Source organism: Anoplopoma fimbria, chromosome 21 (genome assembly GCF_027596085.1).
Source record: "Anoplopoma fimbria isolate UVic2021 breed Golden Eagle Sablefish chromosome 21, Afim_UVic_2022, whole genome shotgun sequence".
NCBI classification, from domain to species: domain Eukaryota; kingdom Metazoa; phylum Chordata; class Actinopteri; order Perciformes; family Anoplopomatidae; genus Anoplopoma; species Anoplopoma fimbria.
The window spans coordinates 20,576,006-20,593,880 of NC_072469.1; the positions used below are offsets into that span (position 1 = coordinate 20,576,006).

At 39.0% G+C, this 17,875-nt stretch overlaps 1 protein-coding gene across 1 annotated transcript in view; it reads right to left on the bottom strand.

The window, feature by feature from the left end:
• Positions 1–5,365, bottom strand: part of dok6 (docking protein 6) — a 39,832-nt gene extending 34,467 nt beyond the window's left edge. The window contains exon 1 of the mRNA XM_054623299.1: positions 5,300–5,365. Within this exon, the coding sequence (XP_054479274.1) occupies positions 5,300–5,365 (66 nt within the window). The remainder of the gene's footprint in view (positions 1–5,299) is intronic.
• Between the last annotated feature and the right edge of the window lie 12,510 nt (positions 5,366–17,875).

A 17,875-nucleotide genomic window follows, 5' to 3' on the forward strand; every position in this document is an offset into this window, starting at 1 on the left:
TCCCAAGATTGTGAAATGGTTATCTAGTAAAAGAAAAAGTAATTTTAAGACCCCAAATCACTTCTGTAAATCTATAAGCGGGGAAGTAACCCATCTTTTTGCAAATTATATCCTTGTGTTTGGATGATGAATAACTCAAATTCTCAATCTGCAGGCCTGATTATTGCTTTACTGATTATTTGTTTACAACCACACTTTTGGCTGATTGTATTTTCACTCCTCCTCATTCTGGACCAGACATAATGCATTTTTAATGTGTTTTCTGCTTTGACATTTCTGGTTTGACCAAGGCATTCTCATAACTACACTCTGATGGCAGTAGAGCACAGCTTTGTGCTTTATAATTTTATTCTTGCTATTGTGAATTATTACATTAGCAGTCTATCAAATATATTATACAGTGTGTATCTTTTTAAGATCGAAGTTAGTTGGTTTTTAATTTGGGCTTAAGTGTCAAACCAACTGTGCATTTCAACACAATGACGGTACACTTTTCATTTTAAGATGCCCAACATCTCCTCCGGATCTAGAAATGATGATGTTTTAAACAATCAAGTCCAAGTTTCAAAATATCAACAGTGAGCTGGAAGGGGAATTTGGGGATTTGGTCGGCTTTTGGGCAACAAAGCAAAATCAGGGAGAGTGCAAGGCAAGGTGGTCTAGGCTAAAAAGATGACTGTAATCATATATTTTAAAGCTGCGATAACAAATATTTTTATATAAATAGATCAATAAGATTTACTTTCATTTTCCTTTCCTTTCCCATAAGAGTCATTTATTTATAGGCAAATGTTAATTATGGACACTTTAAATATCTCGTATGAAATCATAAAATCATAATCTTCTGTTTCTATTCTTATTGCACATTTGTTTGTATGTAAAATAAATAAATGTTGACTTTTTTGAAGTAATACTATTTGCTTTGGTGAAATTCCTTTGGCATTAAGGTGGTGGGAAATTTAACAAGAATAACCTGAGTGTGAAGTCTATGTGTGAAGTGCTCTGCGTTCTCCTAAAATATGACATATTCTACCTCTGGGCCAACATCTAATCTACAGCTCCTTTGAAGTGTCAAAACATGTTTGTGAACGGAGAGACTGAATGGCAGACACTCACCTGCAGCAAACTGAAATTGACCATTTAAGGCTTGAAGAAAAGTTGGACAGACGAGGGGAAAAAACATCACATAACAGCTGACCTTTTCTATTTACCACAGTGATGCTTAACCCGAGAAACATGTACCTGGTCTGAGACTGACGCACAAATTACTCAAAGGTCATGCTATTCAGCTCGTCAAATGGGAGACCATCCCCCTGATAGCATCACTGAAAGGGAGAAAGAGAGAGCTGCGTGGGTGACGCCAAAATAGTTTTTTTCTGAGTGCAGAGACACTTGTTTTTTGGCGCTTTTCAGCATTTAGTTTATCTTTATGCAGTCAAAGAAATACTGTATGGTACAAAGCAACAGGATTAAAATTAATTGAGAATCCACACACTGTTCTCTGGCAGCGGATTGTTTACTTGTTTGTCGGGTGCATGTGTGTGTGCCAATTCTTCACCGCTGAACCGAGCCAATTTGTGTGTATGTGTGTGCGTGTCTTTGCACTGTGGGAATAGCCTGTTGGGGTTATGGAGGGTGCAGTGTGGGGTGATGAATAGGATGCTTTTGTGCTCAGTCTCTCAACTGTCTGCAAACCAGTGAAGGAGAGAATAGTGAGAGAAAAAGGGGGATGAAGTGAGGGAGATAGCCAGATAAAGAGGAAGAAAAAGGAAGGGAGATAAAATAGGGGGAGGGAAGGAGTACAGGTGAGATGTGAGGTGTGAGAATGGGTGCAGAGGTGAGGAAAAGGAAAGGGAATGTGAGAAAGGAAAGGAGAGGGAGAGACTACTTGTGCATTCAAGAACACTGCACCGTTGTCTCTTCAGCCAACAAAGAGACAAAGAAGTTGGCTAATGTAGGAAATCGTTGCCATTCATGTCAGTGGAAAAGGAAAACAAATGTCCCAGTAAAAAAATAAAAAAAATAAAAAAACTGAAGAGAAAGTGCCCCGGCTGGTAGTTTTAAACTCAGGAGAACACAGGCCTGACCTCACGGCCTCATCCTTCACACATGATGGGGTTTGGAAATGAGCCAATCATATTGACAGATGCTGATGAGTTCAGGCGAAGCTGTTGGTCCGGCCACTTTAATATCGCATAAGGATAACCATTCAACTGGATTACTATCGAATAAAAAATAACGTATAATGCATTTTAAATGGCACAGCATTATAATAGAGACTTGGGTGGGAGCATTAGAAGGTCAAGTGTGATGCAAAGTCTTGATACGTGATATTTCAAAGACCTTTAAAGCACTAAAAAAAAGAAAACATTAAAAAACCATCACATGAGGTGGAAAACACCCAGGACCTTTCTGTCCTAAAACTGAGAAGGTGCAACCTGACAGGCAGAGCTGGGTTTTGAATCTGAGTACTTTTGTGGTACCTTTTTGAAATGTGCCTGTAGAGCTTAATATCAAAAAATTCAGAAAACTGAAAGCTTACATCTAAGGCTTAGTTTTCTAAATATGTAACCAGAATGTCTTGGGGGTTTATTCTGTTGATGGACAAGACTAGTGACTTGAGTCACCTCGGTTTTTCATACATTTTGTACTTTTTTTAATCCATTTTATAAAGCAAACAACGAATCAATGAATCATAAAAAGCAGATAATTAATCCGCAGATTAATCTGTGATTCAAATAATCAATAGTTGCAGCTCTACTGGCATCAAAAGGTGGTCGAGAATTCTGATCTTGTTTAAGGATCCTTTGAAGAGATAGCTCCTTATTTGAATCAGAATAATTTTGCCAATTTTAGACTGTTTTTGATGAAGGCAACATGTCTATATTTAACATTCAAGAACTTTTATTTCAGAGCTGAATGGATTAATCAGTAAAATGATCAGTGGATGGACAGAAAATTAATCTGCAACAATTTTGATGATAAATTCATAAATTGTGAAGAAAAAATGCACTGGTTTCAGAATGTCAAACGTGAAGATGTCACCCTGGGCTTCGGGAACTTTTGGCGGGAAATTTCTATTTTTTCTCAAATCTTATAGATCAAAGATATAATCAATACTTGATTACCTCTTTAATAATCCTCAGCCCCATCGGCATGATGGACCATTGGATGGAGCTCTTCAGTATGTTGCATGTTTGGCTACATTTTAGTGATGAGGAATCCTAAAAAGCAAAGAAGCTTGAGCATCTCCTTGTCCGGGATACTAAATCTGAGTCTCATTCTGTTTGGACTCTCTGTTCAGCATAACAAGTGTGTCTTCACAGCCATAAACATAATCAAGCTGTTGAGTCAAACAAAAATGCTATTTGAGATCACGCTACAAAATAGCTACAAAATAAGACTCACAACTCTAAATAGCATCCCTTCCATCCAGATGTGTATTTTACCAGTGAGCCCACGCATGTGCCACAAATTTGTATTTTCATCTCCTTCAAAACACTTGAAATTAAGACATCTAGCAATGTGTTTTCCCCATAGAAAAGAAAAACCAGGCATAATCACAGAAATATACTCTATTGGTGCCTGTTGATTCAGGCACACAAACACCTTATTCCTGCTCCATTTTGTTGTTTCTTTCTCTAACTGATTCAGAATGAGAATCGGCCTGGAATAACTAACCCTAGCGTGGACAGATAAATACTTTCTGTCTACCCACACCAGGGTCCTCTGAGGCCATCGCAGCATGGCTTTTCTATGATGAAACAGCAGCGAGCGGCGGAGGGCTGAGGGAGTGGGCGATCAGGACACAAACTGGTTTTCTACACAAACAGCAGGATGAGATGTGGAGCTGGCAGAGATATGGCATCCATACCTCAACGCAGCAAACCCAGCATGCGTCCTCAGTTGCTTTGCAAAGTCATACAGACACACACACACACACACACACACACACACACACACACACACACACACACACACACACACACACACACACACACACTCCCTCTTTCTCTGAATGCGTCTAGCTAACAGCATATGCAAGAAGTAAATAAACTGAGCCAACAGTATGTGAGCAAGCTAATTTGCATCCTAACAACAACAAACGTCTTTCGCTTTCATTTGTTACATCAAGCTCGTGTTGTGCAAGTCCTTTAGGGGCGGCAAAAGGTTGCTCTTACTCGACAACAATTACTCTTTAAGAGCAATCAAAGATAACCTCAAATGCAGCAAACAATAGTAGAATAATGTAGATGAAGCCAGGTGATGATGTGAGGAGGCAGACACCATTAGCCTCCATCATCACACTTCATCAAAGGAGAGGGAGTGTGCCCGCGCTGTTGGCGTAATGAGCTGGAAGCATGAACAAAAGCAGATGGCTTTATGAGTCAGACAATAAGGCGCTCATAATTGAATATATATCATTCATTTCAATTTAAGCAGTGGAGCCATTTTTTCTCCCTGCTGTACCTCAATGGAAATCTATTATCAGGGCATATTGAAGGGCTGACATCACACCAAATCAGCTGGGTTTCAATGAGACTATACAGTACTAGGAATAATTCATCGTGACTGAAAGAGAGTTAAAGTACAATATGGCTCTGACTGATAACAGGCCTATGACAATGTGTATGATAAATGGCATTCCCAGTATTCATATTATGTTTTACATCCTAGAATCCATAATGCACTGTGTTAATTAGCACCGTGCACCGTGATAGAGACACTTACAGCCTGTGGTGCTCAAATGTAAGACCAAATGTGTGACCTTATTTGAGTCAGTTATGGTGGGATTCATGTCTGTTGTATACCTTTACAAAGTATCTAAGTTAGCTTTTTATCATAGCATTTTTTTTAACTCCTTAAGATTTGTAGTTTGCCCATGTTTCTCTTATATATCTACAGCTCTGGTTGAAAACTGTGTTATCTCTTTGCAACCCAACACATTCATAAACCTACATACAGCCTTAACTTTCTCAATGAAAATAAAGTTACAGGCTATAGGTTGATAATAAAGACTGGGAATGTTATTTACAACTACATCACCAGCCGTCAATCATCTGGACTTTACCAACATCTCAATATGTGCAGAAGTAGTTTGTTTTTTGCACATTGAACTGAGAGAAACTTGGCTCTAATCAGTTTTTCCTCTTGAAGAGCTCGCAGCAGGACGGCTGCCTATGGAGCAATTAAAGCCTCTTTCTTAATCCTGCAAAACAACTGGAACTCCTCTTCCTCCTCCTCCTCCTCCTCCTCCTCCTCCTCCTCCGAGCTAGACAGCAAGTGCAACAGTACTCACCCCCAGTTTCTTACTCCGTATCCGCACGTATCCCTGTTTGACTATGTCGTTGAAGTTGGAAGCCATGACAATGAAACAAAGTAACCTCTTTTTTACTTCAGGCTCGGTGGGTGAGACATCCAGCAGCAGGAGAGTGTCAGCGGCTCAGGCTGCCCGGCTTCATCCGCTAGAGGAGGGAGATACCATTCAGCTGATTCACTTGAGCCGGAGAGGAGAGCAGAGGAGGAGAGCAGAGAGAGGAGCGCTTCCTGGACCACACCATCCCCGGAACAGTGAGGGGGGTGGGAATAGCTGCTGCGCAGTGAGGGAGGGATAAAGACTTTCAAACCAAAGATGGCATCATTGTTAACTTATTTCTCTAACATTGTGAGAAGGGGCTACTGTAGCAGACAACCATGCATTCCATCATTTCTCCAGATAAATGATAAGATAAGATAAGATAAAGATAAGATAAGACTTTCAAACCAAAGATGGCATCATTGTTAACTTATTACTCTAACATTGTGAGAAGGGGCTACTGTAGCAGACAACCATGAATTCCATCATTTCTCCAGTGAAATAAGATAAGATAAGATAAGATAAGATAAGATAAGATAAGATAAGATAAGATAAGACTTTCAAACCAAAGATGGCATCATTGTTAACTTATTACTCTAACATTGTGAGAAGGGGCTACTGTAGCAGACAACCATGAATTCCATCATTCCTCCAGTGAAATAAGATAAGATAAGATAAGATAAGATAAGATAAGATAAGACTTTCAAACCAAAGATGGCATCATTGTTAACTTATTACTCTAACATTGTGAGAAGGGGCTACTGTAGCAGACAACCATGAATTCCATCATTTCTCCAGTGAAATAAGATAAGATAAGATAAGATAAGATAAGATAAGACTTTCAAACCAAAGATGGCATCATTGTTAACTTATTACTCTAACATTGTGAGAAGGGGCTACTGTAGCAGACAACCATGAATTCCATCATTTCTCCAGTGAAATAAGATAAGATAAGATAAGATAAGATAAGATAAGATAAGATAAGATAAGATAAGACTTTCAAACCAAAGATGGCATCATTGTTAACTTATTACTCTAACATTGTGAGAAGGGGCTACTGTAGCAGACAACCATTAATTCCATCATTTCTCCAGTGATAAATAAGATAAGATAAGATAAGATAAGATAAGATAAGACTTTCAAACCAAAGATGGCATCATTGTTAACTTATTACTCTAACATTGTGAGAAGGGGCTACTGTAGCAGACAACCATGAATTCCATCATTTCTCCAGTGAAATAAGATAAGATAAGATAAGATAAGATAAGATAAGATAAGATAAGATAAGATAAGATAAGACTTTCAAACCAAAGATGGCATCATTGTTAACTTATTACTCTAACATTGTGAGAAGGGGCTACTGTAGCAGACAACCATGAATTCCATCATTTCTCCAGTGAAATAAGATAAGATAAGATAAGATAAGATAAGATAAGATAAGATAAGATAAGACTTTCAAACCAAAGATGGCATCATTGTTAACTTATTACTCTAACATTGTGAGAAGGGGCTACTGTAGCAGACAACCATTAATGCCATCATTTCTCCAGTGAAATAAGATAAGATAAGATAAGATAAGATAAGATAAGATAAGATAAGATAAGACTTTCAAACCAAAGATGGCATCATTGTTAACTTATTACTCTAACATTGTGAGAAGGGGCTACTGTAGCAGACAACCATGAATTCCATCATTTCTCCAGTGAAATAAGATAAGATAAGATAAGATAAGATAAGATAAGATAAGATAAGACTTTCAAACCAAAGATGGCATCATTGTTAACTTATTACTCTAACATTGTGAGAAGGGGCTACTGTAGCAGACAACCATGAATTCCATCATTTCTGAAATAAGTGAAGATAAGATAAGATAAGATATGATAAGATAAGATAAGATAAGATAAGATAAGATAAGACTTTCAAACCAAAGATGGCATCATTGTTAACTTATTACTCTAACATTGTGAGAAGGGGCTACTGTAGCAGACAACCATGAATTCCATCATTTCTCCAGTGAAATAAGATAAGATAAGATAAGATAAGATAAGATAAGATAAGATAAGATAAGATAAGATAAGATAAGACTTTCAAACCAAAGATGGCATCATTGTTAACTTATTACTCTAACATTGTGAGAAGGGGCTACTGTAGCAGACAACCATGAATTCCATCATTTCTCCAGTGAAATAAGATAAGATAAGATAAGATAAGATAAGATAAGACTTTCAAACCAAAGATGGCATCATTGTTAACTTATTACTCTAACATTGTGAGAAGGGGCTACTGTAGCAGACAACCATGAATTCCATCATTTCTCCAGAAATAAGATAAGATAAGATAAGATAAGATAAGATAAGGTAAGATAAGATAATAAGATAAGATAAGACTTTCAAACCAAAGATGGCATCATTGTTAACTTATTACTCTAACATTGTGAGAAGGGGCTACTGTAGCAGACAACCATGAATTCCATCATTTCTCCATGATAAATTCCATCATAAGATTCTCCAAAGATGTTAACTTATTACTCTAAATAAGATAAGATAAGATAAGATAAGATAAGATAAGATAAGACTTTCAAACCAAAGATGGCATCATTGTTAACTTATTACTCTAACATTGTGAGAAGGGGCTACTGTAGCAGACAACCATGAATTCCATCATTTCTCCAGTGAAATAAGATAAGATAAGATAAGATAAGATAAGATAAGATAAGACTTTCAAACCAAAGATGGCATCATTGTTAACTTATTACTCTAACATTGTGAGAAGGGGCTACTGTAGCAGACAACCATGAATTCCATCATTTCTCCAGTGAAATAAGATAAGATAAGATAAGATAAGATAAGATAAGATAAGATAAGATAAGATAAGATAAGATAAGATAATCCTTTATTAGTCCCCAGCGGGGAAATTTGCAGGCTTACAGCAGCATAGAGTTAAAGTGCACACAAGAGACATAGTAAAGAAAGACAAGATAAAAATAAAAAATAAAAAATGAAAAATAAAAAACAAGTATTATAAATAAGCAATAAAAACAGTAGAAAAACACAATAACTGAAATATAATATTTACAGACAGAAATATTATTGCACAGTGTTTTTATTGTCATGTGTCATGTGGTCTGCTGGGAGCAGAGCTGGTTGTGTAAAAAATGAAGGTTGCCTATAGGCATGAGTCATCCTAATGGACTTTAAGGCCTGATCCGAAATGCCTAATATGTATAAGGAATGTGCTCAGTCAGATTATCGTGTGCACATCAATGGAATGAAACTAAAAACTAAACTATATATATATGAAAAACAAAACATTATTTATTTTTTAGCCTTACCAGCAACCTCTGGTATTTTATTTATGTGTTTGTTTGTTTGTTTGATAGGGACACAGCACATGAATGAACATCAAATACAATTTGTAAACACGCTGGAGTTAGCAAGAATGCTAATTTACATTCATAGTCCCTATTATGGTAACAAAAACAGAAACATTACAAGTGAAATAAAAACAGATACAAATATATCTTATTAAAGTAGAAAAGACAAAATACATTGTGCTTCATGTAAATGGGTCACAGTCGTGGTTTGCCTCAAACCATTGTTTGAGATGGGTCCTAAAAGTGTATTATGTATGGCACTCTCTTATAGCACCTGGTGGCCCGATGACCTATTGCTTATAGTGGTGTATGTTATCTAATTTGAACTATTTAAGAAACGTATGTTTGCTTACTTTATTCAATTCAATTCAATTCAGTTTATTTTGTATAGCCCAGAATCACAAATTACAAATTTGCCTCAGAGGGCTTTACAATCTTTACAATCTGTGCACATGCGACATCCTCTGTCCTTCTCACATTCTGTCCTTACACCCTCACATCGGCACAGGAAAAACTCCCCTAAAAACCCCTTTAACAGGGAGAAAAAAGGAAGAAACCTCTGGGAGAACGACAGAGGAGGGATCCTTCTCCCAGGATGGACAGAATGCAATAGATGTCATGTGTACAGAATGAGCAGCATAACAGAGATACAACACATTCAATGTATATGACATAAATGATTCATATAATAAGACTACTTATAATAACAGCAGCAATTATTACAGTAGAATTATAGCCATGAAAATAGGGATAGTAATGTGATTAATAATAATAATGGAAGTAGCAGTGGGTGGCACGACTACGGTCCAGGTACCACAACGATTCATGGAAACCTGCAGAACGAGAAAGCAAAAGGGCTTCAGGGTGGAAGTAAAGCTAAAATGCTTAATGGTACAGGTAATAGTAATAGTAATGTGACTAGTAATAATAATGGTGGTAGCAGTCGGTGTCAGCAGGGCCGTAGCAGGATGCACGACCACGGTCCAGGTACAGCCACGATTTATAGAAGCCTGCCAAGCGAGAAAGCACAAAGACTCCAGGGTACAATTTATGGCTCTTGTGTTACTTTGTCCCTATGTTTTAGCATTCAGTATCATCCCATAATGCAGGTAACCATGCCGCAGCAAAAGTCAAGATCACTATATATATATATATATACAGTATATATTTCATTTATCTGAGAGAGCATCATACAGATTTGATACAGAAATAACCTAACAAATCTTTCGATTTTGGGTAATAGTTGGAAAAATTCTATGAATCACTCATTTTAAGAAGTTGGTAAGCCTATAACTTTTAAATGGTAGAGAATACAGACTATGTAGTGCTACTGTATTTTTGTTGTTGTATCATGTTCATATATTATAAACAAGCAGTCAATTAGTCGATTAATCAAGCGATTTATTTGTTGACAACCATCAATGAAAACAACAATTAATTGCAGCCTTAATATTTTGGTGAATATAAATTGCAACAATGAGTTGACTAAACCTTTTGTTTTGCATGGTAGTGAAAGGTTAACAGGACACATAGACCTACCTGGAGTCAACCTGCAATAGCATATTACTGTTCTTCCATAACCTATACAGGTCACTGTGCTCAGTTCTGGCACATGTGTGGTCATGATCATATTAATCACTAAATTAAAAAATGCTCAAGGTCAAGGTTAATGTGCTTGGTTCATTTGTAACACTCAACATGTTTTATAAGACAACTTGTTTGGTGAATTTCAAATAAGATAAGATAAGATAAGATAAGATAAGCCTTTATTAGTCCCGCAGCGGGACATTTACAAATGTGACTTTTGAAGTAACCATTCTAATTCTGCCCCCCCCCAACAATATCTTCAAAGACAATATGCAAATGTACGGCAGAGCCTAGTGTTTAGACTAATTTGCAAAGCAGTTTTTTACATTGCCTTTTGCTCATTATTACCTGTCTGAGTATGAATATCATTTCCATATTTTTCACCAGACAGCCTGCTAATAAGGAAATACAATTGCCAGTGTGTGAGCACCGTGTTTTGTCATTATTAGGTGGCCTTGTCTTGATGTTGTTTGATTTGTTGAATAATAAAACCCGCTAGAACAGTAAAGGATCAAATAAATTGTAAGCGAATCAGACTGTACAAAGCATAGAGCCACCGCCTGCAGCTTGTATATTGTTGATACAATACTGCAGATTGGCAATCAAAAAAGCTCTGAAAATAAGAGCACAGGAACAAATTTTGATCCGAGCCACTACTGTAATCCGGATCGGGATGTAGTGAGAGGCGTAACTCTGGTTGTGCAATTGCAGAGAGTGAAATCCTTGGTATAGGGAGCAGATGGCTGAGGTATATTGATATGAGGGTCTACTATTACTTATGTTGATTAAAATGTGGAGAAGAGGGATGGCTTATGTAACAGAGTTATATAAACAACTGATCACTTCAGGAATACCTCTTCACAGATTTCTTTATTTTGCACTCTTCAATCTCACAAAAAGAAAGCACCATAACTGAATGTGGCAGTATCAGAAAACAGATAAACGAGGACACAAATATTTTATCTTTCCTAGTTCTGCACAATTACCCTATTGCTCATACTAATGTATTATTTGTTGTGTTACACTGAAAGAAAATGTCATCAGCTGAGAAACAGCGGGGCTTTGTTCAGTGCGTATAGACGGCTGCCACTTTGAGGAGTGCTATTCTGTCAAGTGTCAGCTTTTGAATACAGAGGTAAAACTCAATGACTGTATTCTCTGTCCTGTCTGTTCATCACATTTAGCAAGCTGCCACCCCCTCTAACAAACAGCTTGACTTTGATAGTGTTCATATCTCCGCGGAAGTGTCCTCAAATTTCAGACTTGTCAAAGTTGTTTTGTCTTCATAATCCTCTTTGTACAACATGGCCCCGTCCCATTCGTGCTGCCTTGTCATCCTCCCTCTACGAAACCAATTCTGACAGCGACAATGTCTTTTCGTTGCGCTAAATATTGTGCTCTGGTGTCATTACAGAGAGCTGTCCTAGTTTTTTTGGGGAAGTAATTGCCTGCTGCGTTACAAGACCAACAACCAGTTTGGCCTCAGTCGGCCGCGGTTAGAGAGGCTCAGCATGCAGGCCGCCACACAAACCAACATACGGCCCTGACATACATGAGCGGCTGCCAACAGGGTCAAATGTGTGGAGAAGCACTCAAGAGCGGAGAGACCTTCTTCAAGGTCAAGAGCATAGCAGCCAATATCTGCTGAGCTGTAAGAACAACTCTTGTCCAATATGGGCAATTTATCAGGTATTGACCTCATAATCATCACCATTTTTCATAGACGTTCCGCATCACGTACCCAAGTCCATCCACGTCTATGATGATTAATACTGGGAAGACCAAGCTGCTCATAGAGAAACCACATCATCCATTAAAGCACTTAAGCGTTCCAAAACAAGTACCCCTGAATAGTTTATTTAATCACAGCAGAGGAAAGCAAACTTTAGATGGTTTTGATGGTCTGGTAAAAATACAAAAATTGCCTTTTGCATTAGATGCTTAGTTTGTCTCAGTGCTATTTGGCAAGCATTCACGAGCACAAGCGGCTAAATAATTAACACATTCTAAAAAAGATAAGCAGGGGTGAATGAGTGGAAGAGGGAGAGAGTGAGAGAGAGCAATGCCTCCACGCTTCGTTGTTTGCCAGGTAAGCATTTTTACATGTGGGCGGAGGAGTGAAAATAGAGATCACACAGGCAGAGTTATGGTAATGATCTGCTCCGGGTTCTTGTACTCAAGCTTTTTACAGCAACCCGTATCAGCCTGATATGTTAATAGGCACAATGGGATTTGGGTTTGATTAAATGTCAATGCCTGAAGGAAAAAAAGAAAAAGCAAGCGTGGAAAGAGATGGAGAAAAAAAAAGCCCATTTCTCAGAATAAGAGATGTGGGCTGTTCTGGGCTCAGTGGGTCCTCTGCCATCCAAGGAAGACATTGGTTAGTCACACAATAAAGGACATCTAAGGTTGTGTATAGTCCCAGAGGATCAAGCTATGACATGTTTGTGATTTACTCCATAACAGCTACAAGTGAAGTGGTTGGAGGGCCTCTCTGTCCTTCTCCAGAAGGTGAGTCGTGAGAGTGGGAGATTCAAGAGGGTCCTTTACTTCAATCTCTGAAGAGCGTATGAGTAGAGAGTATAAACCTATAACAAGGGTTCCTCTCATTACCAAATTAACCAAAACTGTTATCAGAAACTCGGAGGATAAGATTTAATTTGCAGCAGCGTGTCTGTTTGTTCAAATTCATGGCTGGCAGATACACCTTTTATGATTGTCTGTTCTAAATCCTGGCTTATCTACATTGAGATAAAGCGAGCATTTGCATTCAGTAAATGAGCGCATGACTCAGAAAATGTACTTTAGAGGTAAACTGTGTAGAAACACTAACAATCATTATGGTAATGGGATGGGATGAAGGGCGAGGAAAGTGAGTGAGGGGATGCAGGAAAGATACGCAGACAGATGAGGGTGAAGGAGAGGGGAAAATAGAAAAATAGTGAGGAGAGAGGACAGAGCATGGTCGCAATGAATAGAAAAGGAGTGGCTCATTCTCAGGGTAAAGCTATACCTCCTGCTGGTTTGACCCAGTCTTTGTGTCCTAAATTGGGGTCCATCTTATGCCACAGTTAGACTGAACCCGGGGTTGGATCTCTGGAGATGTAGCTGTTCTGCTGCTGTGGTGTTTTTCATAGAAAAAGACAGGTTAGGGCTGAATCCATCACACTCAGCTCCTCTTGGAAGACAAGAGGAGTAAGGAAGGTGCTTCCCCCCACTACCACAAGAGAGATGAGACACATCTTTCTTTCTTCTTCCTCTTCTTCTTTTTCATGCCACGCAGCTAATTTGGAGACCAGAAGCAGAACTCATCAAATTTCTAACTGAAGGCGTGACTGGTCTTGGATCAGTGACCAGGTCCTTCATGTGACCATCTCATTCATTTTAATCGTCTTTCATAGTCAGACACACTTGATGAATTAGAGCCCATGGTCATTGGATTAATTCATATCTTTTAGTTATTAATTAGTCTGCATAATATCTTTTTAATTCAATTTAACGTGATAAAAACATAATTATTTTTCTTGTCAACACATTTTTTTTTAATTTATAAGACTGACATAATGTCCTTTGTCCTTTTTATGAATGTACTTTTGGATTTACTGAGTTCCTCGCTGTCTTCCTTTCTCCTGTGGCCTTCACAGGGAGGGTCAACTACAGAAGACCCGATATGAAGCTTGTGGTGATTCATGCTGAAGGACACCAAAGCAAGGCAGAGACTAAATGTCAAGAGGGTCCAGGGTCTTGATCTCACAGTGCCAACCTGCAACCTGTGAATCTCAAGCTCTCTAAACACTGAGTAATTAAACATTCATCAGCACATGTGGTGCTGTGTCTCTTTAACTCATCACAGCCTCTTCCACCCCCCAAAAAAAGAGTGGAGACGGACAAGCGTGACTAATGTGTATGCCCTGTAGAGGGCAATATTGTCTGCTGCGTTAGGGGGTGTACTTTGAAAGGGCTGTTTAAATGTCTTCATGTTTCTACTCTATGACAATAAGATCTCTGTACTTGTTCAATAATTTAACAAAGTGACGAATGAGCAACTTATAAGTTGTATAAAAAAAAGTTATATTTTGCTGCAGGAAAAGAAAGATCCATCAGTTTAACCTTTAGGGATTTAACACGAGTTGCATTATCCCAAATAGAAACCAAGTTGTTTGTTGTTGTTGAAATATAGAAGAACATGTCTTCATCACTGTGCATCTCATTTAATATGCAAAAAAAAGCTTTGGTGCAGTTTAATGGATTTCTTTGCAAAGGATTCTCTCCTGTCGCTCAACTCAGTGTGAAAACAGTTTGAACAAGTATATGATCAGAGTAGCAGAGGGTCAATTTTGGCTAAAACTGCTCCCTGAGAGCTGCAGGTTATTGGTTTCCTTATTTAATCTGACAGATTTAATATAAAACAGGTAATGCTTGTGCTTCTCTCAATGGCCGTGGCTTGTGGGTCCTTCTTCGGGATTGGCAGAAGCACATGACTCCAGTGCTCACCGTCCAGGTCGGGACAAAGCTACTCTTTTACCTCCAGGGCCCACTTCACAACGGCTCATGTGTGAGCATGGAAAAAGAGTGGAAATCAAACCTCCTCTGTAAATACACGAAAGGTCAGTGATGACGTCAGAGTCCGGGGACAGCCTCCTCCGTGATTTTGCGGCCTGTCGCCGGCGCCTGATTCGTTGCAGCTCTTTATATTTTGCACTCTTTGCTCCCTGACCATGATCCCAATATAAATACAGCCGAACACTTCTGTTATAATTGTGTTTGGTGTATCACCCACTGCTCATAAGTCTGGCTACTGAACTATGTAGTGCAGGCAGCTATAGAAGGAAGAATATTTTTTGCTGACTCGTTCAAAAAACTTGAAAATAAACATATTCTGGGACTTCTTTTGATTTAGTTTACTATGAACTGTATTTTCTCATGACTTTTCTCATGATGTGCTCTCCTCCCACTACCCATGGGCCCTCTAGGCCTTGGCTCAAAGACTCTCCCACTTTCTTTTTCTTCTATTATGACTGACTGCAAAGAAGTGTGCCCATCTACCATGCATGGCCTTATTGTTCGGTCAAGACCCTCAACTCGACTGTATGTGGCTTTTTCAGAGTGTTCCTTGTTGTCTTGCCAGGCATCTCATACTTTGTTTTTGTTCTTCCCCACCATTTATTTTTCTTTCCTTTGCAAACAAGTGTTTGTTTTACTCGCAGGCCGTCTGATTGTGTCTCGGATAGGCAGGGCTCTTTGAAACTCAATCCATTTCCTCTATTATTCATGGATTTTGTGTGAAGATTAATGCCACATTTGCGCTAGTTTTATTTTTATTATTATCATTAATGCAATCACATCTGGAGGATAAAAAAGTCACCTCTGCAAGGCAGCTCACTTGTGGAAATGTTTACTGTATAAGTTAAGCTGCTATGATGAATTATCCGGAGATAACTGGTAGGCTTAAAATTTGGTCCATGCACTTACATGCCTTCAAAGAGGTTATGTAACTTTTTTTTGTAAGTGTCCAGATGATGTGGATATTATTTATTTGGAGGGATAGATCTAACAGCAGTGCAGTCTGGGAGGCAGCCAGCCCCTCCTGGAGAGGTACTGTAAGCACAACTTTCCCTTCTCCACAGTGCCTGTTTTTGGAAAGGTTTTGACATGTGGCCCACATCTGCATCCAGAGCATAAAACTGCTTCACTGACACCCATTTATACAGGAACAAATGTCAGTGTTAGTGTCTTATGTGTGCAAATTGTAGACAATAAATCGTCTGACTTGCAGGTTCCCCCCACCCCCCCTTGGTAATAAAGTGTTGGCTGTTGTCCTGTCTGTCACAACAGGGGTAAGATGAATGCATATGTTAATCATCGTATGCATACTGATATGTCTGTGTACAAGAGGGACGAAGACAGTGAGAGACAGCACAATAGCTAACATGTAAATATATACATGCACATTATTGTGTTAAGCATAATCTGTCAGGAGTTACATTGCCACATGTTCTCGATTGGGTTTTCTACTCCTACCTGTGACCAAAATAATCTTGCAGGACCAAAAGCTAACATGTTTCTTAGTTTCCCATCAAACAAAGGAGCCTTTTCTCTCGGAAAGACTCATTTATTTGTGTTGGGCAGAAGAAAGGAGAGAGTTCTTGATCTGTGGAAGCCTCTTGCAATTAACCTGGTACAACACATTGGCAAAGTCTGAGTTGCTGACATCGTGCAGCTGCTATAGCTTCAGCACTCTCCGATGGCACTATTTTGTTCCAGGATTTAATGTGCAACACTAAAGCCCATATTGCAGATTATACCAGCATGCTATAACCATGCAGATTATACCAGCATGCTATAACCATTCACATGAAGGTAACCATTGGTTTGACAGTATTAGGTCACATTGTTCACACCTCAGTAAAACAAATAAGGGAACCATGTAACGTATTCTTTTTGCAATTTGAGAGGTTTTAATACAACCTTTTACGATGCTTCACGTGAGCAGAGGCTAGAAAACATAAACACAAAAAACATTTAACAAATCTTCAGTCATCCATTGTGTGCACCTGATTGATTTGAAAGTATCCAGTTAAATATTATGTTTCCCAGTAGAACTCACAAATGGTCTTCAGCACCTATTTGACTGCATGTTGTAAGATTTTTCAATTTCAGTCAAGTAGTTGGGTGGGTTGGTCACAGCAGGGCCAGTTGGTAATGAATGGTTATTATAAATCAAATGTGTAAGATTTGTCAGTGGTTTGTTTTAAAAGCACAGAGTCCTAAAATAACTCAATAATTATATGAGTCACCTTGCCACTCAGGAAAAGCTTATTTTTTCTCCACCAAAGTACCCACTCCATCTTTGCAAAAACACATTCACAATGTGGCTATGTACGTGTAATATTTTTGGATCAGGAGGGGAAAAAAGCCCACTCCCTGTCAGATTTTATGTTTTGTTCATCTGCCAAAGTAAAGGTTTGACAAGGAGAAACACAGTCATTACCACTGGCAACCGTAACTTTTCACCTCGGTGCTGACGGCTTCCCTGACTGCATCGCTGCTATCTGATTCCCATCCAACCAGAGTGGGACAGGCGGCACAGACATAGCACATAAACAAACAGGTGAGCGAGTGAAAAAATAAAATTAAAGCACATGCACACACACATGTACAGCACAAACAAATGCAAAAGCACATTCAAACTTTCTGTCTGCCTCTCTCTCTCTCTCTCTCACTCCCTCTCCTCAGGTGTATATGGTCTCTTTGACACAGTCTGCCAGTCTGCTGCCATGCAGTGCCACATTTAGCCCTGCAAGAAGCGCCAGACTGCAGCTGAGCAGAGCACAGTGAGGAGGTTATTAATGGCCTTCCTTATTTTAAACGACAGTCTGAAAACACTGGTGGCACCATGCAGACCCTGCGAGCTGCAAGCCTGTCTTTCATCCCATCTGTCTTCACGGCACTCAGTCTCCTTGGCCCTAATGGGCCTGTGGCTGTCGCTCTGTCAGTTTGCTCCTAACACACCCTTGTCTGTCTGGTGGGTCGCACACGAAGGAACACAACGATCTATC